The sequence below is a fragment of the Mobula hypostoma genome, chromosome 4 (assembly GCF_963921235.1).
Source record: "Mobula hypostoma chromosome 4, sMobHyp1.1, whole genome shotgun sequence".
NCBI lineage: Eukaryota > Metazoa > Chordata > Chondrichthyes > Myliobatiformes > Myliobatidae > Mobula > Mobula hypostoma.
In genome coordinates, this window is record NC_086100.1 from 201,995,268 (window position 1) to 202,021,325 (window position 26,058).

At 55.6% G+C, this 26,058-nt stretch overlaps 1 protein-coding gene across 1 annotated transcript in view; it reads left to right on the forward strand.

The window, feature by feature from the left end:
* Positions 1 to 26,058, forward strand: part of LOC134345895 (dynactin subunit 1-like) — a 133,499-nt gene that overhangs the window by 84,406 nt on the left and 23,035 nt on the right. The window contains exons 15-21 of the mRNA XM_063047237.1: positions 612 to 740; positions 8,402 to 8,544; positions 11,199 to 11,362; positions 11,864 to 11,982; positions 18,491 to 18,680; positions 23,687 to 23,784; positions 24,111 to 24,197. Coding sequence (XP_062903307.1) covers positions 612 to 740; positions 8,402 to 8,544; positions 11,199 to 11,362; positions 11,864 to 11,982; positions 18,491 to 18,680; positions 23,687 to 23,784; positions 24,111 to 24,197 — 930 coding nt within the window. The remainder of the gene's footprint in view (positions 1 to 611; positions 741 to 8,401; positions 8,545 to 11,198; positions 11,363 to 11,863; positions 11,983 to 18,490; positions 18,681 to 23,686; positions 23,785 to 24,110; positions 24,198 to 26,058) is intronic.

Sequence of the window (26,058 nt, forward strand, 5' to 3'; positions counted from 1 at the left end):
GACTTACTAAAATCAACAGACACCACATCCACCGCTTCGTGTTCACTGTGCTTTGTCAGATCCTCAAAGTGTTCAATCAGGCTTGTGAGGCAAGAGCTGCTCCTCATAAAGCCATCTTGACTGTCCGAATCAGACTATGCTTGTCCAAATACCCGTAAATTCTCTCTCAAAGGATGTTCTCCAATAGTTGTCCCACACTGAAGTAAGACTCTCTGGTCTATAATTAACAGGGTTATCCATACTGTCTTTCTTCAAGAAAGGAATAACATTTGCCACCCAATCATTTGGTACTACCTCTGTGGCCAGTGAGGATGTAAAGATCATCACCGAAGGCACAGCAATCTCTTCCTCTGCTTCCCGTAGTAACCAGGGGTATATCCCATCTGGCTCTGTGGATCTAACTATGCTAATGTTTTTCAAATATACCAGCTCATCCACTTTCTTAATGTCGACATGTTTCAGCACATCAGCCTGTTTTACGCTGATCAAAAATTCATCATGGGACGGTGGGGGAGGTGGGAGGTTAGGGAGGAGTTTGAGGGCAATGGAGGGGTGGTTACACCCCTGACCCTGCAGTGAAATATATCTGACTTCTTCCCCTGACCCGGCAGCCATCTCCCCCAGTGGAACTACGTGCAGCGGCACTGCGGGCTGAGATGACCGACGCAGAGGGACTGGGCCTGAAGCTGGAGGATCGAGAGACAGTCATCAAAGAGCTGAAGAAATCCCTGAAGATCAAGGTGGGAGCTTGTGAGGAGGGGTTAAAAGGGAGGGAGTAAAGCGGGACGGAAACAGAACAGGGCTGGGTTTTCGAGCACAGAGAGCACGGTGCGTTGAGTGGCAGAGCGATATTATTAAACCACACCATTGACCAGTAGCGCGTTGGGGTGTGACGTTGACGGGGAGAGGCACATTAGGGTGTGACGTTGACGGGGAGAGGGGCACGTTGGGGTGTGACGGTGACGGGGAGAGGCGCGTTGGGGTGTGACGTTGACGGGGAGAGGGGCACGTTGGGGTGTGACGTTGACGGGGAGAGGCGCGTTGGGGTGAGACGTTGACGGGGAGAGCCGCGTTGGGGTGAGACGTTGACGGGGAGAGGCGCGTTGGGGTGTGACGTTGACGGGGAGGGGCACGTTGGGGTGTGACGTTGACGGGGAGGGGCGCGTTGGGGTGAGACGTTGACGGGGAGAGCCGCGTTGGGGTGAGACGTTGACGGGGAGAGGCGCGTTGGGGTGTGACGTTGACGGGGAGAGGCGCGTTGGGGTGTGACGTTGACGGGGAGAGGCGCGTTGGGGTGTGACGTTGACGGGGAGAGGGGCACGTTGGGGTGTGACGTTGACGGGGAGAGGCGCGTTAGGGTGTGACGTTGACGGGGAGAGGCGCGTTGGGGTGTGACGTTGACGGGGAGAGGCGCGTTGGGGTGTGACGTTGACGGGGAGAGGCGCGTTGGGGTGTGACGTTGACGGGGAGAGGCGCGTTGGGGTGTGACGTTGACGGGGAGAGGCGCGTTAGGGTGTGACGTTGACGGGGAGAGGCGCGTTGGGGTGTGACGTTGACGGGGAGAGGCGCGTTGGGGTGTGACGTTGACGAGGAGAGGGGCACGTTGGGGTGTGACGTTGACGGGGATAGGCGCGTTGGGGTGTGACGGTGACGGGGAGAGGCGCGTTGGGGTGTGACGTTGACGGGGAGAGGGGCACGTTGGGGTGTGACGTTGACGGGGAGAGGCGCGTTGGGGTGTGACGTTGACGGGGAGAGGCGCGTTGGGGTGAGACGTTGACGGGGAGAGGGGCACGTTGGGGTGTGACGGTGACGGGGAGAGGCGCGTTGGGGTGAGACGTTGACGGGGAGAGGCGCGTTGGGGTGAGACGTTGACGGGGAGAGGCGCGTTGGGGTGTGACGTTGACGTGGAGAGGCGCGTTGGGGTGAGACGTTGACGGGGAGAGGCGCGTTGGGGTGTGACGTTGACGGGGAGAGGGGCACGTTGGGGTGTGACGTTGACGGGGACAGGCGCGTTGGGGTGTGACGGGGAGAGGGGCGTTGGGGTGTGACGGTGACGGGGAGAGGCGCGTTGGGGTGTGACGTTGACGGGGAGAGGGGCGTTGGGGTGTGACGGTGACGGGGAGAGGCGCGTTGGGGTGTGACGGTGACGGGGAGAGGCGCGTTGGGGTGAGACGTTGGCGGGGAGAGGCGCGTAGGGGTGTGACGTTGACGGGGAGAGGGGCACGTTGGGGTGTGACGTTGACGGGGACAGGCGCGTTGGGGTGTGACGGGGAGAGGGGCGTTGGGGTGTGACGGTGACGGGGAGAGGCGCGTTGGGGTGTGACGTTGACGGGGAGAGGGGCGTTGGGGTGTGACGGTGACGGGGAGAGGCGCGTTGGGGTGTGACGGTGACGGGGAGAGGCGCGTTGGGGTGAGACGTTGGCGGGGAGAGGCGCGTAGGGGTGTGATGTTGACGGGGAGAGGGGCACGTTGGGGTGTGACGTTGATGGGGAGAGGGGCGTTGGGGTGTGACGGTGACGCGGAGAGGGGCGTTGGGGTGTGACGGTGACGGGGAGAGGCGCGTTGGGGTGTGACGTTGACGGGGAGAGGCGCGTTGGGGAGTGACGGTGACGGGGAGAGGGGCGTTGGGGTGTGACGTTGACGGGGAGAGGCGCGTAGGGGTGTGACGTTGACAGGGAGAGGCGCGTTGGGGTGTGACGTTGACGGGGAGAGGCGCGTTGGGGTGAGACGTTGACGGGGAGAGGGCGTTGTGGTGAGACGTTGACGGTGAGTAGCGTCTTTGGTACAACAGTGACAGGAGTTGCGTGTTGGGGTGTGACATTGACAGGGCTCAGCGTATTGGAGTGTGGTGTTGACATGGAGCAGTATATGGTGGCACAGCGTTGACAGCGAGAAGTTTTGGTGGGGAGCGCCATATTGGGGCATGACGTTGACAGGGGGCTGTGTGTCGGGATGCGGTTTGATGGGGCTGTGTGTCGGGGTGCGGTTTCACAGGGGGCTGTATGTCGGGGTGCGGTTTGACGGGGGGCTGTGTGTCGGGGTGCGGTTTGACGGGGCTGTGTGTCGGGGAGCGGTTTGACAGGGGACTGTGTGTCGGGGTGCGGTTTGACAGGGGGCTGTGTGTCGGCGTGCGGTTTGACGGGGCTGTGTGTCGGGGTGCGGTTTGACAGGAGTCTGTGTGTCGGGATGCGGTTTGACAGGGGGCTGTGTGTCGGGATGCGGTTTGACAGGGGGCTGTGTGTCGGAGAGCGGTTTGACAGGGGGCTGTGTGTCGGGGTGCGGTTTGACAGGGGGCTGTGTGTCGGGGTGCGGTTTGACAGGGGGATGTGTGTCGGGGTGCGGTTTGACAGCGGGCTGTGTGTCGGGGTGCAGTTTGACAGAGCGCTGTGTGTCGGGGTGCGGTTTGACAGAGCGCTGTGTGTCGGGATGCGGTTTGACGGGGCTGTGTGTCGGGGTGCGGTTTGACGGGGCTGTGTGTCGGGGTGCGGTTTGACGGGGCTGTGTGTCGGGGTGCGGTTTGACTAGGCTGTGTGTCGGGGTGCGGTTTGACGGGGCTGTGTGTCGGGGTGCGGTTTGACGGGGCTGTGTGTCGGGTGCGGTTTGACGGGGGCTGTGTGTCGGGGTGCGGTTTGACAGGGGGCTGTGTGTCGGGGTGCGGTTTGACGGAGGGCTGTGTGTCTGGATGCGGTTTGACGGGGCTGTGTGTCGGGGAGCGGTTTGACAGGGGGCTGTGTGTCGGGGTGCGGTTTGACGGGGGGGCTGTGTGTCGGGGTGCGGTTTCACAGGGGGCTGTGTGTCGGGGTGCGGTTTGACGGGGCTGTGTGTCGGGGAGCGGTTTGACGGGGCTGTGTGTGGGGATGCGGTTTGACGGGGCTGTGTGTCTGGATGCGGTTTGACAGGGGGCTGTGTGTCTGGATGCGGTTTGACAGGGGGCTGTGTGTCGGGGTGCGGTTTGACGGGGGCTGTGTGTCTGGATGCGGTTTGACAGGGGGCTGTGTGTCGGGGAGCGGTTTGACAGGGGAGCTGTTTGACAGGGGGCTGTGTGTCGGGGTGCGGTTTGACAGGGGGCTGTGTGTCGGGGTGCGGTTTGACTGGGCTGTGTGTCGGGGTGCGGTTTGACGGGTCTGTGTGTCGGGGTGCGGTTTGACGGGGCTGTGTGTCGGGGTGCGGTTTGACAGGGGGCTGTGTGTCGGGGTGCAGTTTGACAGGTGGCTGTGTGTCGGGATGCGGTTTGACGGGGCTGTGTGTCGGGGTGCGGTTTGACGGGGCTGTGTGTCGGGGTGCGTTTTGACAGGGGGCTCTGTGTCGGGGTGCAGTTTGACAGGGGACTGTGTGTCGGGGTGCGGTTTGACAGGGGGCTGTGTGTCAGGGTGCGGTTTGACGGGTCTGTGTGTCGGGGTGCGGTTTGACGGGGCTGTGTGTCGGGATGCGGTTTGACAGGGGGCTGTGTGTCGGGGAGCGGTTTGACAGGGTGCTGTGTGTCGGGGTGCGGTTTGACAGGGAGCTGTGTGTCGGGGTGCGGTTTGACGGGGGGCTGTGTGTCAGGGTGCGGTTTGACGGGGAGCTGTGTGTTGGGGTGCAGTTTGACAGGCAGCTGTGTGTCGGGGAGCGGTTTGACAGGGAGCTGTGTGTCGGGGTGCGGTTTGACAGGGAGCTGTGTGTCGGGGAGCGGTTTGACCGATGGCTGTGTGTCGGGGTGCGGTTTGACAGAGGGCTGTGTGTCGGGATGCGGTTTGACGGGGCTGTGTGTCGGGGTGCGGTTTGACGGGGCTGTGTGTCCGGATGCGGTTTGACGGGGGGCTCTGTGACGGGGTGCGTTTTGACGGGGGGCTGTGTGCCGGGGAGTGGTTTGACAGGGAGCTGTGTGTCGGGGAGCGGTTTGACAGGGAGCTGTGTGTCGGGGAGCGGTTTGACCGATGGCTGTGTGTCGGGATGCGGTTTGACAGAGGGCTGTGTGTCGGGATGCGGTTTGACGGGGCTGTGTGTCGGGGTGCGGTTTGACGGGGCTGTGTGTCGGGGTGCGGTTTGACGGGGCTGTGTGTCCAGATGCGGTCGGGGTGCGGTTTGACAGGGGCCTGTGTGTCGGGGAGCGGTTTGACAGGGGGCTGTGTGTCGGGATGCGGTTTGACTGGGCTGTGTGTCGGGGTGCGGTTTGACGGGTCTGTGTGTCGGGGTGCGGTTTGACGGGGCTGTGTGTCGGGGTGCGGTTTGACAGGGGGCTGTGTGTCGGGGTGCGGTTTGACAGGTGGCTGTGTGTCGGGATGCGGTTTGACAGGGGGCTGTGTGTCGGGGTGCGGTTTGACGGGGCTGTGTGTCGGGGTGCGTTTTGACAGGGGGCTCTGTGTCGGGGTGCAGTTTGACAGGGGACTGTGTGTCGGGGTGCGGTTTGACAGGGGGCTGTGTGTCAGGGTGCGGTTTGACGGGGCAGTGTGTCGGGGTGCGGTTTGACAGGGAGCTGTGTGTCGGGGTGAGGTTTGACGGGGCTGTGTGTCGGGGTGCGTTTTGACAGGGGTCTGTGTGTCGGGGAGCGGTTTGACAGGGTGCTGTGTGTCGGGGTGCGGTTTGACGGGGGGCTGTGTGTCGGGGTGCGGTTTGACGGGGAGCTGTGTGTCGGGGTGCGGTTTGACGGGGAGCTGTGTGTCGGGGAGCGGTTTGACAGGGAGCTGTGTGTCGGGGTGCGGTTTGACGGGGCTGTGTGTCTGGATGCGGTTTGACGGGGCTGTGTGTCCGGATGCGGTTTGACGGAGGTCTCTGTGACGGGGTGCGTTTTGACGGGGGGCTGTGTGCCGGGGAGCGGTTTGACAGGGAGCTGTGTGTCGGGGAGCGGTTTGACAGGGAGCTGTGTGTCGGGGAGCGGTTTGACCGATGGCTGTGTGTCGGGATGCGGTTTGACAGAGGGCTGTGTGTCGGGGTGCGGTTTGACGGGGCTGTGTGTCCAGATGCGGTTTGACAGGGGGCTGTGTGTCGGGGTGCGGTTTGACAGAGGGCTGTGTGTCCGGATGCGGTTTGACGGGGGGCTGTGTGTCGGGGTGCGTTTTGACGGGGGGCTGTGTGTCGGGGAGCGGTTTGCAGGGGGCTGTGTGTCGGGGAGCGGTTTGCCAGGGAGCTGTGTGTCGGGGAGCGGTTTGACAGAGGGCTGTGTGTCGGGGTGCGGTTTGACGGGGCTGTGTGTCGGTGTGCGGTTTGACAGGGGGCTGTGTGTCGGGGTGCGTTTGACGGGGCTGTGTGTCGGGGTGCGGTTTGACGGGGCTGTGTGTCGGGGTGCGGTTTGACGGGGCTGTGTGTCCGGATGCGGTTTGACGGGGGGGCTGTGTGTCGGGGAGCGGTTTGACAGGGGGCTGTGTGTCGGGGTGCGGTTTGACGGGGCTGTGTGTCGGGGTGCGATTTTACGGGGCTGTGTGTCGGGGTGCGGTTTGACAGGGGGCTCTGTGTCGGGGTGCGGTTTGACAGGGGACTGTGTGTCGGGGTGCGGTTTGACAGGGGGCTGTGTGTCGGGGTGCGGTTTGACGGGGCAGTGTGTCAGGGTGCGGTTTGACAGGGGACTGTGTGTCGGGGAGCGGTTTGCCAGGGAGCTGTGTGTCGGGGAGCGGTTTGACAGAGGGCTGTGTGTCGGGGTGCGGTTTGACGGGGCTGTGTGTCGGTGTGCGGTTTGACAGGGGGCTGTGTGTCGGGGTGCGTTTGACGGGGCTGTGTGTCGGGGTGCGGTTTGACGGGGCTGTGTGTCGGGGTGCGGTTTGACGGGGCTGTGTGTCCGGATGCGGTTTGACGGGGGGGCTGTGTGTCGGGGAGCGGTTTGACAGGGGGCTGTGTGTCGGGGTGCGGTTTGACGGGGCTGTGTGTCGGGGTGCGGTTTTACGGGGCTGTGTGTCGGGGTGCGGTTTGACAGGGGACTGTGTGTCGGGGTGCGGTTTGACAGGGGGCTGTGTGTCGGGGTGCGGTTTGACGGGGCAGTGTGTCGGGGTGCGGTTTGACAGGGGGCTCTGTGTCGGGGTGCGGTTTGACAGGGGACTGTGTGTCGGGGTGCGGTTTGACAGGGGGCTGTGTGTCGGGGTGCGGTTTGACGGGGCAGTGTGTCGGGGTGCGGTTTGACAGGGAGCTGTGTGTCGGGGTGCGGTTTGACGGGGCTGTGTGTCGGGGTGCGGTTTGACAGGGGTCTGTGTGTCGGGGTGCGGTTTGACGGGGCTGTGTGTCGGGATGCGGTTTGACAGGGGGCTGTGTGTCGGGGAGCAGTTTGACAGGGAGCTGTGTGTCCGGATGCGGTTTGACGGGGGGCTGTGTGTCGGGGTGCGGTTTGACGGGGCTGTGTGTCCAGATGCGGTTTGACGGGGGGCTGTGTGTCGGGGTGCGGTTTGACGGGGGGCTGTGTGTCGGGGAGCGGTTTGACGGGGGGGTCTGTGTCGGGGTGCATTTTGACGGTGGGCTGTGTGTCGGGGAGCGGTTTGACAGGGAGCTGTGTGTCGGGGAGCGGATTGCCAGGTAGCTGCGTGTCGGGGAGCGGTTTGACAGAGGGCTGTGTGTCGGGGTGCGGTTTGACGGGGCTGTGTGTCGGGGTGCGGTTTGACGGGGGGTTGTGTGTCGGGGTGCGGTTTGACGGGGCTGTGTGTCGGGGTGCGGTTTGACGTGGCTGTGTGTCCGGATGCAGTTTGACAGGGGGCTGTGTGTCGGGATGCGGTTTGACCTGGCTGTGTGTCGGGGTGCGGTTTGACGGGGCTGTGTGTCCTGATGCGGTTTGACGGGGTGCTGTGTGTCGGGGAGCGGTTTGACAGGGGGCTGTGTGTCGGGGTGCGGTTTGACGGGGCTGTGTGTCGGGGTGCGGTTTGACAGGGGGCTGTGTGTCGGGGTGCGGTTTGACAGGGAGCTGTGTGTCGGGGTGCAGTTTGACGGGGCTGTGTGTCGGGGTCCGGTTTGACGGGGCTGTGTGTCTGGGTGCGGTTTGACAGGGGGCTGTGTGTCGGGGTGCGGTTTGACGGGGCTGTGTGTCGGGGTGCGGTTTGACGGGGCTGTGTGTCTGGGTGCGGTTTGACGGGGCTGTGTGTCGGGGTGCGGTTTGACAGGGAGCTGTGTGTCGGGGTGCGGTTTGACGGGGCTGTGTGTCGGGGAGCGGTTTGACAGGAGGCTGTGTGTCGGGGTGCGGTTTGACAGGGGGCTGTGTGTCGGGGTGCGGTTTGACGGGGCTGTGTGTCGGGGTGTGGTTTGACAGGGCTGTGTGTCGGGGTTCGGTTTGACAGGGGTCTGTGTGTCGGGGTGCGGTTTTACAGGGAGCTGTGTGTCGGCGTGCGGTTTGACGGGGCTGTGTGTCGGGGTGCGGTTTGACAGGGGGCTGTGTGTCGGCGTGCGGTTTTACGGGGCTGTGTGTCGGGGTGCGGTTTGACAGGGTGTTATTGAGACCTGTGTTCCCCAGGGCGAGGAGCTGAGTGAGGCAAGCGTGCGTCTGAGCCTGCTGGAGAAGAAGCTGGACTCTGCATCAAGAGAGGCCGACGAGAGGGTGGACAAAATCCAGGGCAAACTCGATGAGGTGCAGAACTTGCTGAAGAAGAAAGAGAAGTGAGTGGAGATGAGCTGCTGCTGGTCACTGTGGCACCTACTGCTGGTTACTGAGGGAATTTTGTGTAGTTACCCAACCTTCTGTACGACTGCAGACCAGTTACTCGCAGAGAACCATTAACCATTACCCGTCCACTGTATTGTGCTACTGAACGATTACTAACTAGTTACTGAACTCCACAGGGAACTACTGACAGGTTACTGACACATATGATTGGGGGAACTGCAGACTAGTTACTCGCAGAGAACCATTAACCATTACCTGTCCACTGTACCCTTATTGATTTTGTACCTTTCTTTAATCTGCCTGCATATCTGTTCCTTGATTTCCTGGTGGTTATTGGGTGTCAGAGTGATTGGACATGTCCTATTCCTGACTTCTACCCATGTACACTCAGTAGATAAGCCCTCTATTCCCTCTCCTCGGAGTGCAGCTGTGATACTGTCCCTGATAGTAGTGAAACTCCCCCACCTCTTTTACCTCCCCTTCTATCTATTGTAAAATCATAAGTATTTTATTGATTCTAAGTAGGAAATCATTTAAAACATAGAAATCCTGGGACATTAAATGCCTATTCCTGGTCTTCTCTCAACCAAGTCTCAGTCACGGCCATAATATCATAGTTCCATGTACTGTGTTCATCACCTTTACCCATAAGATTCCTGGCATTAAAATACACACACTTCAAGCTGTCCGTCCTATCGTATCTATTACTTTGCTCCTGCCTACTTTTACTGGCCCTAACATCTACCTTCCTCTCCATCTGTCCACATTCAGGCCTGATGCTCTGGTTGCCAGTCCCCTGCCAAACTCGTTTAAACCCTCCTGAGTAGCACCAGTGAACCTGCCAGCCTGGATACTGTTTCCCATCCCTCTTGTACAGGTCACTCCTGCCCCAGAGGAGATCCCAGTGATCCAGGAACCTGAAACCCTGCCCTTGCACCAGTTCCTTGGCCACTCATTCATCTGTACTGTTATCCTAGTCCTGCCCTGACTAGCACGTAGCACTGGGAGTAACCTAGAATTTGCTACATTGGATGTCCTGTTCTTCAGTCTCTCCCCTGACTCTCCGTACTCACTGCACAGGACTGCTTCCCCCTTTCTACCAATGTGCGCCACCATATCTGGCTGCTCACCCTCCCTCTTGAGCATATTCCACAGCCACCCTGAGACCTCCTTGACCCCACTACCTAGGAGGCAGCACCCCAACCTGGAACCATTTTCACGGCAACATGTCCATCCCGCATCCCCCTCTCTACCTACATCATTGATACAGATGTGCACCACGATCTCTGACTGCTCACCCTCCCTCTTGAGAATATTCTGCAGCCACCCTGAGACCTCCTTGACCCCGGCAGCTGGGAGGCAGCACCCCATCCTGGCATCTTTTTCACGGCCACAGGATCTCCTGTCTGTCCCATTAACTATCGAGTCTCCTGTCCCTATCACTCTACCTGGCTGTACCCTTACCCGGTGATGCTCAGAGCCAGCCACGTGCCACTGGCCTGGCTGCTGCAGCTGTGCCCTGACAGGTCGTCCATCACACCCCCAGCCGTATCCAAAGGGTTGTACTTGTGAGGGAAAAGGTCACAGGGGAACCCTGCACTGACTGATAACTCCCTTCACTTCTCCTGGTGGTCACCCATCTTCTACCTGAAGCCCGCACTCTGGGTGTGACCACCTCAGAAAACGTCTCATCTCTGAGGCTTTCAGCTTCCTGGATAGCCCTGAATACATCCAGCTCTAGTTCCTTGCCCTGGTTAGTCAGGAGCTGAAGTTGGGTGCAATTCCTGCAGATGTAGTTGTCAGGGAGACCAGTAGGTACCCTTAAATCGCACATCTTACAGGAGGGTCGTTCCACTGCCTACACTTGTTATAACTCCAACTTCTCAATCTTAAGTTCGAGCCTTCACCTGTTCTCGACAAAACCAGTTGGGCTTGTCCACTCTTAACACTGGCCCACTCCCACAATGGCCACACTTCTTACACTTCCCTTCTTTCAAACGGCCCCTGCCAAGTCACTAAGAGATCATTATGATTGCAGCCCGCCAAAATGCTCCGAAAGGCCCTGAGCTCTTCTTAAACCTCACGCAACCTGACCAGTGAATGACTTCTCACAGTGATTGTGGCCCGCCTCCTCTAACCACCTCCAACTTTCCTCTTCTATTCATGATCAGCCCGACCCTCGGTCTAGTCATCCTGTGTAATGAGCTGCCAGGGACCCTGGTTACAAGAACCACATTTTAAAGGTATTTGCACAGGGTAGAAAGATTTAGAGGGACGTGGTCCGAGCTTGGGCAAGCAGATGGGAATGTTGGTCAGCCGAACGTCCTGCTGACGGACTGTGTCATTGCAGCCCGAGAGAGTTTGAAGAGTAGATGAGGTGGGGTAACAGAGCGAAGCGTCCTGCAGGTAACAAGTAAAGATCAGCTGTGGGAGCTGGAGCAGGAGCTGGGCACGGCAGGGTGGCTCGTCCCCTCCCTCTGCATGGAGTTTCAGGAGATGATGAACAACGTGTGTCTCCCCCACTCCCATTGAGGATCTCTTCACGCATGGAGTTTGAATGGTGGGTGGGGAGGGAAGGTGATTTTTGGAGGGGGGGCAGAAGTGGGTTGTGTCTCTCCTCCCCATGTTGACAATCTCTACCCCACAGGGAGTTTGAGGAGACGATGGATGCCCTCCAGGCCGACATCGACCAGCTGGAGTCGGAGAAATTGGAGCTGAAACAGCGGCTTGGCTCCCAGAACAAGAGAACTGTAGAGGGATTGCGGGGGTCTCCTGGCTCTGGGACCCCCAGCCTTCAAGGCAGCATCACAGGTATGGGGGGGCAGGGTGTGAGGAGGGATTGGGGAGGGGAGAAGGGAAGGAAGGGGGAGAGACGTAGAGGTGCGGAAAGGTTATCAGACACCCTGTCACAGTCCCTTTTAGCTGACTTCACCCTGAACATCTCCATCCCCTCCACTCGTGTCTCCCACGTGTGCACAGCCCCTCACGTCCCCACCCATGCATTCCATCCCCTTCTCTAACCACTCCCTCCCTCTCCTCCTGCTTCCCCCTCACCCCTCCCTCCCACTCCTTCCCCGCACCTCTCTCCCTGCACCTCTCTCCCTGCACCTCTCTCCCCCGCACCTCTCTCCCCCGCACCTCTCTCCCCCACACCTCTCTCCCCCCGCACCTCTCTCCCCCGCACCCCTCTCCCCCCCCGCACCTCTCTCCCCCCGCATTTCCCCCCGCGCCTCTCTCCCTCCACGCCTCCCCCTCCGCACCCCTTCCCCTCTGTCCTGACCCCGGCCTCACTGACTCCGCGTCTTTCCGCAGCTCCGGTCTCAGGGGGCTCAGGCCCCGTCCAGGTGAAGGACTCGCCCCTGCTGCTACAGCATATTGATGCCCTTCGTCTCTCTCTCCGACAGCTCAGGACCGACAACACCCACCTCAAGGTATGGTACACGCTCCCCCTCGTCCTCCCAAGTCCGTCTGACTTCCCATCTGTCCACTTACCTACGCAATCTCACTTGTTCCCTCTGACAGGGCAAAGCAGATGAAGGATTGCCTTCAGAATTGCTTTTGATGATTGCATTCTCCAAATTGTCATTTTCATTTTAACTTTCATATGATAGTTAAAACCTCCAGCTTCTTTGTAATTCCTAACTTGATGAAATAGTGAAATCGTTTCATTTTCGCTCCTGACCTTTTTTGGCATCTCCAAGTCCCAATGTTGTGAAACTGCAGTGAGCAAAATAGTTCTGGATTATAGAAACATAGAAAACCTACAGCACAATACAGGCCCTTCGGCCCTCAAAGTTGTACCGAACATGTCCCCCACCTTAGAAATTACTAGGCTTACCCATAGCCCTCTATTTTTCTAAGCTCCATGTACCTATCTAAAAGTCTCTTAAAAGACCCTATCGTATTCTCCTCCACCACCGTTTCCCGTAGCCCATTCCACGCACTCACCACTCTCTGCGTAAAAATCAGACCCCTGACATCTCCTCTGTACCTACTTCCAAGCACCTTAAACCGCGTCCTCTTGTGGCAACCGTTTCAGCCCTGGGAAAAAGCCTCTGACTATCCACACGATCAATGTCTCTGATTATCTTATACACCTCTATCAGGTCACCTCTCATCCTCCGTCACTCCAAGGAGAAAAGGCCGAGTTCACTCAACCTGTTTTCATAAGGAATGCTCCCCAATCCAGGCAACGTCCTTGTAAATCTCCTCTGCACACTTTCTATAGTTTCCACATCCTTCCTGTAGTGAGGTGACCAGAACTGAGCACAGTGCTCCAAGTGGGGTCTGACCAGAGTCCTATATGGCTGCAACATTACCTCTCGGCTCTAAAATTCAATTCCATGGTTAATGAAGGCCAATACACCGTATGCCTTCTTAACCATAGAGTCAACCTGCACAGCAGCTTTGAGTGTCCTATGGACTCGGACCCCAAGATCCCTCTGATCCTCCACACTGCCAGGAGTCTTACCATTAATACTATATTCTGCCATCATATTTGACCTACCAAAATCAACCACATTACACTTATGTGGGTTGAACTCCATCTGTCACTTCTCAGCCCAGTTTTGCATCCGCTGTAACCTCTGACAGCCCTCCACACTATCCACAACACCTCCAACCTTTGTGTTATCAGCAAACTTACTAACCAATCTCTCCACTTCCTCAGGTCATTTATAAAAATCACGAAGGGTCCCGGAACAGATCCCTGAGGCACACCACTGGTCTCCGACCTCCATGCAGAATATGACCCGTTTACAACCACTCTTTGCCTTCTGTGGGCAAGCCAGTTCTGGATCCACAAAGCAATGTCCCCTTGGATCCCATGCCTCCTTACTTTCTCAATAAGCCTTGCATGGGGTACCTTATCAAATGCCTTGCAGAAATCCATATACACCACATCTACTTCTCTTCCTTCATCAATGTGTTTCGTCACATCCTCAAAAAATTCAATCAGGCTTGTAAAGCACGACCTGTCTTTGACAAAGCCATGCTGACTATTCCTGATCATATTATACCTCTCCAAATGTTCATAAATCCTGCCTCTCAGGATCTTCTCCATCAATTTACCAACCACTGAAGTAAGACTCACTGGCCTATAATTTCCTGGGCTATCTCTACTCCCTTTCTTGAATAAAGGAACAACATCCGCAACCCTACAATCCTCCGGAACCTTTCCTGTCCCCATTCATGATTCAAAGATCATCGCCAGAGGCTCAGCAATCTCCTCCCTCGCCTCCCACAGTAGCCTGGGGTATAACTCATCCGGTCCTGGCGACTTATCCAACTTGATGCTTTCCAAAAGCTCCAGCATATCCTCTTTCTTAATATATACATGCTCAAGGTTTTCAGTCTGCTGCAAGTCATCACTACAATCACCAAGATCCTTTTCCATAGTGAATACTGAAGTAAAGTATTCATTAAGTACCTCCACAATCTCCTCTGGTTCTATACACATTTTTCCGCTGTCACACTTGATTGGTCCTATTCTTTCATGTCTTATCCTCTTGCTCTTCACATACTTGTAGAATGGCTTGGGGTTTTCCTTAATCTTGCCCACCAAGGCCTTCTCATGGCTCCTTCTGGCTCTCCTAATTTCCTTTTTAAGCTCCTTCCTGTTAGCCTTATAATCTTCTAGATCTCTAACATTACCTAGCTCTCTGAACCTTTTGTAAGCTTTTCTTTTCTTCTTGACTAGATTTATTACAGCCTTTGTACACCACAGTTCCTGTACCCTACCATAACTTCCCTGTCTCATTGGAACATACCTATGCAGAACTCCACACAAATATCCCCTGAAGATTTGCCACATTTCTTCTGTACTTTTCCCTGAGAACATCTGTTCCCAATTTAAGCTTCCAATTTCCTGCCTGATTGCCTCATAATTCCCCTTATTCCAATTAAATGCTTTTCTAACTTGTCTGTTCCTATCTCTTGCCAGTGCTGTTGTAGATTATCATACTGCTTATTTCTTGCCAACTATCATTGACAAAAATTGTTGCTTTTTGACCAGGAACACATGCAACAGATGCTGTTTAAAACTGCTCACTTTAAGCACAAGTGCAAGTGACTGATGCTGGTGAGAAACTTTTCAAAAACAACCTCTCGTCCTAAATGAAGAAAGGGAATCCCAGCTATTTTCTTGATTTGTTTCTGTTCTTTAAGTGTTGACTCCAGTAAGCACTGGCCCAATGAGGTGGAGTCCACTGTACACAATTACCCATCGGCCTCCTACACTCCGGGGGAAAGAAATCTCACAGCCTGTCCAGTCTCTCCTCATACCCGAAGTCCTCCAGCCCCGGTAATGTCCGTGTGAAACTCCGGACTTTTTCTCAGTGTAATGTCATCCTTCTGACTAGAATACATGACCTGACCTACACACAATCCTACAACATGTTCAGCTCAGTGCCCTGACCGATGAAGGCCAGGGTGTGAAACGCCTTCTTCACTACCTTGTGTCACCTCTTTCAGGGAGCCCGTCTCCAGACTTGTACAATCTCCTCCCTCTGATGCAGACGGTTTCCAAAGCCTCAACATCCTTCCTCTCGTGGGGCAACCACAACTATACGCAGTTTTCTTCATGCAGCCAACCAGGGATTTATCAAGCTGTAATGGAACTTCTTGACTTTTGAACTCGATGCCTTTGGCAAATAAAAGGGAGCATGCCATATGTCTTCTTAACAGCCATGTTGAGGAACCTGTGAACCAAGGTCCCTCTGCTCACCAACAAGGATGAGGGTCTTGCCCTCAACAGTTCACCGTCTCTGTACGGTGCCCGACCAAAGTGCAACCTTTCATATGTGGCTGGGTTAAACTCCATCTGCCAGGGAGTGACGGAGGGTGGTTGGTGATCCTAGAAAAGATCTGATCACATCTGGGGAGTGATGGAAGGGTGATCGAAGATGGGGAGTGACAGAGGGGTGATCGGTGACGGGGAGTGACGGAGGGGTGATCGGAGACGGGGGGTAACGGAGGGGTGATCGGAGACGGGGAGTGACGGAGGGGTGATCGGTGATCAGTGACAGAGGGGTGATCGGTGATGGGGAGTGACGGAGGGGTGATCGGTGATCAGAGACGGAAGGGTGATTGGTGACGGGGAGTGACGGAGGGGTGATCGGAGATGGAAGGGTGATCGGTGACGGGGAGTGACGGAGGGGTGATCGGAGACGGAGAGTGACGGAGGGGTGATCGGAGACGGGGAGTGACGGAGGGGTGATTGGAGACGGGGAGTGACGGAGGGGTGATCGGTGATCAGTGACAGAGGGGTGATCGGTGATGGGGAGTGATGGAGGGGTGATCGGAGACGGGGAGTGACGGAGGGGTGATCGGAGACGGGGAGTGACGGTGGGGTGATCAGAGACAGGGAGTGATGGAAGGGTGATCGGTGACGGAGGGGTGATCGGAGACGGGGAGTGACGGAAGGGTGATTGGTGATCGGAGATGGAGTGACAGGGGTGATCGGAGACGGGGAGTGATGGTGGGGTGATCGGAGACGGGGAGTGACGGGGTGATCGGTGACGGGGAGTGACGGAGGGGTGATCGGTGACGGAGGGGTGATCGGAGACGGGGAGTGACGGAGGGTTGATCGGAGACGGGGAGTGACGGAGGGGTGACCGGAGACGGGGTGTGACGGAGGGGTGACCGGAGACGGGGTGTGACGGAGGGGTGATCGGTGACGGAGGGTTGATAGGAGACGGGGAGTGATGGAGGGGCGATCGGAGACGGGGAGTGACGGAAGGGTGATCGGTGATGGAGGGGTGATCGGAGACGGGGAGTGACGGAAGGGTGATTGGTGATCGGAGACGGAGTGACAGACAGGTGATCGGAGACGGGGAGTGACGGTGGGGTGATCGGAGACGGGGAGTGACGGAGGGGTGATCGGAGACGTGAAGTGACGGAAGGGTGATCGGAGACGGGGAATGACGGAGGGGTGATCGGTGACGGAGGGTTGATAGGAGACGGGGAGTGACGGAGGGGCGATCGGAGACGGGGAGTGACGGAGGGGTGATCGGAGACGGGGTGACAGAGGGGTGACCGGAGACGGGGAGTGACAGAAGGGTGATTGGTGATCGGAGACGGAGTGACAGAGGGGTGATCGGAGACGGGGTGTGACGGAGGGTTGATCGGTGACGGGGAGTGACGGAGGGGTGATCGGTGACGGAGGGTTGATAGGAGACGGGGAGTGATGGAGGGGCGATCGGAGACGGTGAGTGACGGAAGGGTGATTGGTGATGGAGGGGTGATCGGAGACGGGGAGTGACGGTGGGGTGATCGGAGATGGGGAGTGACGGAGGGGTGATCGGAGACGTGAAGTGACGGAAGGGTGATCGGTGACCGGAGACGGGGAATGACGGAGGGGTGATCGGTGACGGAGGGTTGATAGGAGACGGGGAGTGACGGAGGGGCGATCGGAGACGGGGAGTGACGGAGGGGTGATCGGAGACGGGGTGACAGAGGGGTGACCGGAGACGGGGAGTGACAGAAGGGTGATTGGTGATCGGAGACGGAGTGACAGAGGGGTGATCGGAGACGGGGAGTGACGGAGGGTTGATCGGTGACGGGGAGTGACGGAGGGGTGATCGGTGACGGAGGGGTGTTCAGAGACGGGGAGTGACGGAGGGTTGATCGGAGACGGGGAGTGACGGAGGGTTGATTGGCGACGGGGAGTGGCGGAGGGCTGATCGGAGACGTGGAGTGACGGAAGGGTGATCGGAGACGGAGTGACGGAGGAGTGACCAGAGACGGGGAGTGACGGAGGGGCGACCGGAGACAGGGAGTGACGGAGGGGCGATCGGAGACGTGGAGTGACGGAGGGGTGACTGGAGACGTGGAGTGACGGAGGGTTGATCGGAGACGGGGAGTGACGGAAGGGTGACCGGTGATCGGAGACGGAGTGACAGAGGGGTGATCGGTGACGGGGAGTGACGGAGGGTTGATCGGAGACGGGGAGTGACGGAGGGGTGATCGGTGACGGAGGGGTGATCGGTGACGGAGGGGTGTTCGGAGACGGGGAGTGACGGAGGGTTGATCGGAGACGGGGAGTGACGGAGGGGTGATCGGAGACGGGGAGTGACGGAGGGTTGATCGGAGACGTGGAGTGACGGAGGGGTGATCGGAGACGGGGAGTGACGGAGGGGTGATCGGTGACGGGGAGTGACGGAGGGTTGATCGGAGACGGGGAGTGACGGAGGGTTGATCGGAGACGTGGAGTGACAGAGGGGTGATCGGTGACGGGGAGTGATGGAGTGGTGAACAGTGACGGAGGGGTGACCGGAGACGGGGAGTGACGGAGGGGTGATCGGTGACGGGGAGTGACGGAGGGGTGATCGGAGACGGGGAGTGACGGAGGGGTGATCGGTGACGGGGAGTGACGGAGGTTTGATCGGAGACGGGGAGTGACGGAGGGGTGATCGGTGACGGGGAGTGACGGAGGGGTGATCGGAGACAGGGAGTGACGGAAGGGTGATCGGTGACGGGGAGTGACGGAGTGGTGAACAGTGACGGAGGGGTGATCGGAGACAGGGAGTGACGGAGGGGTGATCGGAGACGGGGAGTGACGGAGGGGCGATCGGAGACGGGGAGTGACGGAGTGGTGAACAGTGACGGAGGGGTGATCGGAGACGGGGAGTGACAGAGTGGTGAACAGTGACGGAGGGGTGATTTGAGACGGTGGGTGGTGGGTGATGGTACGGTGATTGCAGACGGAGGACACAGGACTGTGTTGGCTCCATTTGCCCAGCAGCGGAGGTGATTGGCGGGTCACCCACTGGCTCACCCTACACTAGGGGGATAAACCAGTTCCTTGGCCTCTGTGTTGATAGCGTAAGTGCTTAGGATATGCCGGCATGGGTTGGCATAATGATCCGGTTTGTGCTCTCGGGGTGTGTGACAAGGTGGGGTTGAGTACTCAGTGTTTCTGGTGTCTCTGTCTGGCCACAGGCTGCCCAGATGAATGCCCAGTTGGCTGCACTCCCTCCACTCAACGTCCCGAAGCTGTCAGTGATCCAGGAGGGAAAGGCAGAAGATGCAGCCATTGGTGCCCTGAACAGGAAGACCAGCCAGTTACTGCAGAACCTGCAGCAAATCAGTGCACGAATCCGTGTGGTGGACATCTCCCACCGAGCCCCAGGTCAGAGCTACAGCTGCGATCTGGACTACAATTTCCAGTTGCAGCTGGAAATAGAAAAAGTGTGTCAGAGGGAAATGTCAAGATAATTATGGGGGATTTTAATATGAAAGTGCATTGGGAAAGTCGGGAAGGTAATGGATCTCAGGAGAGGGAGTTTGTAGAATGCCTACAGGATGGCTTTTTGGAGCAGCTTGTCCAGAAGCCCACCAGGGGATCGGCTGCTTTGGATTGGGTGCTGTGTAATGAACCTGAGGTGATTAGGGAGCTGGAGGTAATGGAACCCCTTGGAAGTAGTGATCATAATATGATTGAGTTCAATTTCAAATTTGAGAAGGAGAAGCTGGTATAGAAACATAGAAACATAGAAAATAGGTGCAGGAGTAGGCCATTCGGCCCTTCGAGCCTGCACCGCCATTTATTATGATCATGGCTGATCATCCAACTCAGAACCCAGCCTTCCCTCCATACCCCCTGACCCCTGTAGCCACAAGGGCCATATCTAACTCCCTCTTAAACATAGCCAATGAACTGGCCTCAACAGTTTGCTGTGGCAGAGAATTCCACAGATTCACCACTCTCTGTGTGAAGAAGTTTTTCCTAATCTCGGTCCTAAAAGGCTTCCCCTCTATCCTCAAACTGTGACCCCTCGTTCTGGAACTCCCCAACATCGGGAACAATCTTCCCGCATCTAGCCTGTCCAATCCCTTTAGGATCTTATACGTTTCAATCAGATCCCCCCTCAATCTTCTAAATTCCAACGAGTACAAGCCCAGTTCATCCAGTCTTTCTTCATATGAAAGACCTGCCATCCCAGGAATCAATCTGGTGAACCTTCTTTGTACTCCCTCTATGGCAAAGATGTCTTTCCTCAGATTAGTATCAGGTGTATCAATATTTCAGTGGAACAGGGGAAATTACAGTGGTATGAGAGGGGAACCTGCCCAAGTCGATTGGAAAAGTAAGCTAAATGGAGGGACGGTAGAGCAGAATATGATGAAATTCCTGCAAGAAATAAGGAAAGTGCAGGAAATATATATTCCAAGAAAAAAGAAAACTATGAATGGAAAAATGGGACAAATGTTTCTAACGTGAGAGGCTAAGGCAAAAATAAAAGCAAAAGAGACACCTACAAGGAAACAAAAATAGTGGGAAAACTGAAGACTGGTCGACTTTTAAAAACTTACAGAAGGAAATTAAGAAAGTCATTAGGAAAGAAAAGATGAATTGTGAGGAAGCTGGCAATTAGAATAAAAAAGGATACTAAGAGTTTTTTACAAAATATCTGAGGAGTAAAAGAATGATATGGGACCCATTGAAAATGATGCTGGAGAAATTATAATACATAACAAAGAAATGGCAGAGGAATTAAATGAGTATTTTGCATCAGTCTTCACAGTGGAAGACATTAGCAACATACCTGATAGCCAGAGGTCTCAGGGAATAGAATTAGGTACAGTCAAGATTACTGGAGAGAAAGTGCTTGGGAAGCTAAGTGGACTAAGAATAGATAAGTCTCCCGAACCAGATGAGGTGCACCCACAGGTTCTGAAGGAGGTGGCTTTGGAGATTGTGGAGGCATTGGAAATGATCTTCCAGGAATCAATAGACTCTGGCATGGTTCTGGAGGATTGGAAGTTCGCAAATGTAGTTCCGCTGTTTAAGAAAGGAGGGAGCCAGCTAAAAGAAAATTACAGACCTATTAGTCTGACATTGGTAGTTGGAAAGTTATTGGAGTCGATCCTCAAGGACGAGGTTATGAAATACCTCGAGGTGCATGACAAGATAGGCCCAAGCCAGCATGGTTTCATGAAGGGAAGATCCTGCCTCACCAACCTATTGGAGTTTTTTGAGGTAATCTCAAATAAGATTGACAAGGGAGAGGCTGTGGATGTTGTGTATTTGGATTTTCAAAAGGCCTTCGATAAGGTGCCGCAGAAGAGGCTGCTTAATAAGATGAGACCCATGGAATTACAGGAAAGATATTGGAATGGGTGGAGCATTGGCTGATAGGCAGAAAGCAAAGGGTGGGAATAAAGGGATCCTATTCTGACTGGTTGCCGGTTACTAGTGGTGTTCCGCAGGGGTCGGTGTTGGGGCCGCTTCTTTTTACAATGTATATCGATGATTTAGATTATGGATTAAATGGTTTTGTGGCTAAGTTTGCAGATGATACCAAGATAGGTGGAGGAGCAGGAAGTGTTGAAGAAACGGAAAGGTTGCAGAGAGACTTGGTCAGTTTAGGAGAGTGGGCAAAGAAATGGCAGATGAGATACAACGTTGACAAATGTACTGTTGTACATTTTGGAAGAAGAAATAATCGGGCAGATTATTATTTAGATGGGGAGAAAATTCAAAAATCGGAAGTGCAAAGGGACTTGGGGGTCCTCGTGCAGGACACCCTAAAGGTTAACCACCAGGTTGGATCGGTAGTAAGGAAAGTGAATGCTATGTTGGCATTCATTTCAAGAGGAATAGTGTATAAGAGTAAAGAGGCGTTGATGAGGCTCTATGGGGCACTGGTGAGACCTCATTTGGAATACTGTGTGCAGTTTTGGGCCCCCTATCTTAGAAGGGTTGTACTGATGTTGGAGAGAGTTCAGAGAAGATTTACGAGGATGATTCCTGGAATGCAGGGGCTAACATATGAGGAGCGTTTGTTGGCTCTTGGACTGTATTCATTGGAGTATAGAAGAGTGAGAGGAGATCTCATAGAAACATTTCGAATGTTGAAAGAGTTGGACAGAGTAGATGTGGAAAGGCTGTTTCCCTTGGTGGGTGAGTCCAGGACAAGAAGCCACAGTCTTAGAATTAGAGGTGAGAGGGAAATAGAGGTGAGAAATTTTTTTAGCCAGAGGGTCGTGGATTTATGGAATTTGTTGCCGCGTACAGCTGTGGAGGCCTGATCATTGAGGGTGTTGAAAGAGGAGATTGATAGGTATCTAATTAGTCAGGGTATCAAGGGATATGGGGAAAAAGCCGGAAATTGGAACTAGATGGGAGAATAGTTTAGCTCATGATGAAGTGGTGGAGCAGACTCGATGGGCCGAATGGCCTACTGCTGCTCCTTTGCCTTGTGATCTTGTGGGTACGTCGCTCTCCCCGTGTCACCAGGCGGGTACGTCTCTCTCCCCGCGTCACCGGGCGGGTACGTCGCTCTCCCCGTATCACACGTTGGGTACGTGGCTCTCCCAGCGTCACCGGGTGTGTACGTCGCTCTCCCTGCGTCACCGGGCGGATCTCTGTGTGATTGCAGCAGAACTGAGTCAAACTGGAAGAATGGGCAAAAAATTGGCAGATGGAATACAGTGTTGGGAAATGTATGATAATGCATCTTGGTAAAAGGAACAATAGTGCGGACTATTATCTAAGTGGGGAGAAGGTTCAACAGTAGAAGTGCAGAGAGACTGAGAAGTCTTCGTGCAAGACTCCCAGAAGGTTAATTTACAGGTTGAATCTGTGGTAAAGGCAAATACAATATTGGCATTTATTTCAAGGGGAATAGAATGTAAAAGCAAGGTGGTAAGAGACTAGTCAGGCTGCACTCAGACCCCACTTGGAATACTGTGCTCAGTTCTGGTCATCTCACTACAGGAAGGATGTGGAAACCGTAGAAAGGGTGCAGAGGAGATTTACAAGGACGTTGCCTGGATTGGGGAGCATGCCTTACGAGAATAGGTTGAGTGAACAGAGCAACGGAGGATGAAAGGTGTATAAGATGATGAGAGGCATTGATTGTGTGGATAGTCAGAGGCTTTTTCCCAGGGCTGAATTGGCTGCCACAGAAGGGCTTAGGTTTAAGGTGCTTGGAAGTAGGTACAGAGCAGAAGTCAGGGGCAAACACAAGGAAATCTGCAGATGCTGGAATTTCAAGCAACACACAAAAAATTGCTGGTGAACACAGCAGGCCAGGTAGCATCTCTAGGAAGAGGTACAGTTGATGTTTCGGGCCGAGACCCTTCGTCAGGACTAACTGAAAGAAGAGCTAGTAAGAGATTTGAAAGCTGGAGGGGGAGGGGGAGATGCGAAATGATAGGAGAAGACAGGAGGGGGAGGGATGGAGCCAAGAGCTGGACAGGTGATTGGCAAAAGGGATAAGAGAGGATCATGGGACAGGAGGCCCAGGGAGAAAGAAAACGGGGAGGGGGGAAACCCAGAGGATGGGCAAGGGTATGGTAAGAGGGACAGAGGGAGAAAAAGGAGAGAGAGAAAAAAATAATAATAAATAAATAAATAACGGATGGGATACGAAGGGGAGGTGGGGCATTAGCGGAAGTTAGAGAAGTCGATGTTCATGCCATCAGGTTGGAGGCTACCCAGACAGAATATAAGGTGTTGTTCCTCCAACCTGAGTGTGGCTTCATCTTTACAGTAGAGGAGGCCATGGATAGGCGTGTCAGAATGGGAATGGGATGTGGAATTAAAATGTGTGGCCACTGGGAGATCCTGCTTTCTCAGGCAGACAGAGCATAGGTGTTCAGCGAAACGGTCTCCCAGCCTGTGTCAGCTTCCTCTACTGTCAAGATGAAGCCACACGTCCGGGATTGTCCGGTTCTGAGGTGGGATGTCCCGGGATTGTCCGGGTCTGAGGTGGGACGTCCCAGGATTGTCCGGGTCTGAGGTGGGACGTTTGGGATTGTCCGGGTCTGAGGTGGGACGTCCGGGATTGTCTGGGTCTGAGGTGGAATGTCCCGGGGTTATCTGGGTCTGAGGTGGGACGTCCGGGATTGGCTGGGTCTGAGGTGGGACGTCCGGAATTGTCTGGGTCTGAGGTGGGACGTCCGGGATTGTCGGGGTCTGAGGTGGGACGTCCGGGATGGTCTGGGTCTGAGGTGGGATGTCCCGGGTTGGGTGCGATTTGGGGGTAAAGGAGCCTACAGGCAGCAGACCCCCAGCTCAGCCAGGTCTCTGGTGAAACGCCAGCTCACTGTGTATCCAGTCACCGTAGATTCGCAGGCTCCGCTCGGGCACACGTGCAGCCCCCTGAGTAATACAGACTTGTGTTGCAGGTTCTGCAGTGGCTGAGAGGAGGGTGAGCCCAGCCACACAGCTCCTCGAGCAGACTGCCCGTCTGCAACAGCTGAACCAGAGTGTTGAGCGCATCAAGGTAAAGCTCTGTGCCGTGGTTGGGGGGGGTGAACCGGAGTGCCGGGGGTGGGGTGGGGGGGGTGAACCAGAGTGCCGGGGGTGGGGTGGGGGGGGTGAACCGGAGTGCCGGGGGTGGGGTGGGGGGGGTGAACCGGAATGCCGGGGGGGTGAACCGGAGGGGTGGAGGGGATGAACCGGAGTGCCGGGGGTGGGGGTGGGGGTGGGGGGGTGAACCGGACTGCCAGGGGGGTGAACCGGAGTGCCGGGGGTGGGGGTGGGGGGGTGAACCAGACTGCCGGGGGAGGGGCTTGCTGTTAACATTGCTGACCTTCTCTCTCTCCACAGGATGAGGTGAGCCGTGTGTCCGTTCAGCGACCGGGAGCTCGTGCCCCATCTGACTTTGCACTGTTCCCCACCACTGCCTTCACCAAGGTTAGTGTCCTCTGTTCTCTAACCACTCCCTCCCCTCCTCTGATCATCCCATCCCATTTACCTCCCCCTCTTCTCTGACAACCCCCTTCCCCTACCGCTCAACTTTCCCTCCCCCCTTCTCTGATCAGCCATCCTCTCTTCCTCCTTTCCCCTTTCCCTCTCCATATTGATATTGTGCTGGAGGGTTCCCACACTTTCTGTCTGGGATCAGTGGTGACCTTGGGCTCGGCCGAAAGCATGAGCAGACACGGTACAGGTCGGGGATGGAGTTGAAGATGGTCACACGACCTGCCGAGAGCGAGCTGGAACTCGAGCTTGGCTGATCAGGGCTGTAACCCAGCTCGCTCTGTGTTAGACACAGCATCTGGTCATTGCCCTGGGGAAGATGGTGACTGTAGGTCACTCTCCACTGTCGTCTCACAGGACGGGCCATCCAGCCCGATGTTGTGTGAACTAATTAATGGAACACCTATCTGAACGAATCCCGTCTGCCCACGTAATGTCCATATCTTTACAGTCGTCCTGTCTGAACACCTCGATCAAATCCGCTTCCACCACCACCAGCCCAGGCAGTGCGTTCCAGGCACCCACCACTCCCTGTGTTAAATAAACTTGTCCCACACATCTCCTTCACCCTCTCTTACCTTAAACCTGTGCCTTTAATATTAGACATTTCCATTCTGGGGAAAATGATGCTGGCTGTCTGTCCTGCCTATACCTCATAACCTTATAACCGCTAACAGATCTCGCCTGGGCCCCCACCCCTCCAAAGAAAACAGCCACATTTGTCCAACCTCTCCTAATATTCTCCAAACCAGACAGCTTCCAGGTAAATCCCTGCACCCTTTCCAAAATCTCCACGGCCTGCCTATTCTGAGGCAATCAGACAGGACGGTTGGTGGAGTGGTGGATAGTGTGGAAGGCTGTTGAAGGTTACAATGGGACATTGACAGGATGCAGAGTTGGGCTGACAAGTGGCAGATGGAGTTTAATCCAGGTAAATGTGAAGTGATTTACTTTGGAAGATCGAATTCAAAGGCAGAATACAGTGATGATAGCAGGATTCTTAGCAGCGTGGAGGGACCGAGAGATCTTGGTGTCCACGCCACAGATCCCTCAAAGTGCCACACAATTGATAGGGGAGGTAGGAAGGCGGATGGCGTGTTGGTCAGGGGATTGACTGCAGCTTTATGAAACCCTGGTTAGGCCTCACTTGGAATACTGTGTTCAGTTTTGGTCACCTCATTACACACAGGTTGTGGAAGCTTTAGAGATTTGCCAGGATGCTGCCTGGACTGTGGGGCATTTGTTATGAGACTTCGGTATTTGCAGTGAAGGAGGATGAGAGATGTACAGGATGATAAGAGACATAAATTGAGTAGATAACCAGAGACTTTTTTCCCCAGGACAGAAATGGCTGATGTGAAGGGCCATAATTTTAAGATGACTGGAGGAAAGTGTGGGGGGGGCGGGGGTGTCAGAGGTAGGTATTTTACACAGAGAGTGGTGAGTGCAGGGAACACGCTGGCGGGGTGGAGGGAGTGAATGAGCTAAATACATTAGAGACATTTAACAAACTCTTAGACCCAGAAAGATGGAGGGCTGTGGAGGAGGGGAGGTCCTGACCAAAGCTCTTGGCCCAAAACATCAACTGTTCATTCTTTTCCTTAGGTGCTGCCTGGCTTGCTAAGTTCCTCCAGTATTTTGTGTGTGTTGCTTGGATTTCCAGCACCTGCAGATTTTCTCTAAAGGATGGCTGTTTTGATCTTAGAGTAGGTTAAAAGTTTGGCACAACATCCTGGGCCTAAGGAGTTCTACTGAGAAGTGTTCTATGCAGCCTAACTAGAGTTGTATAAAGCTG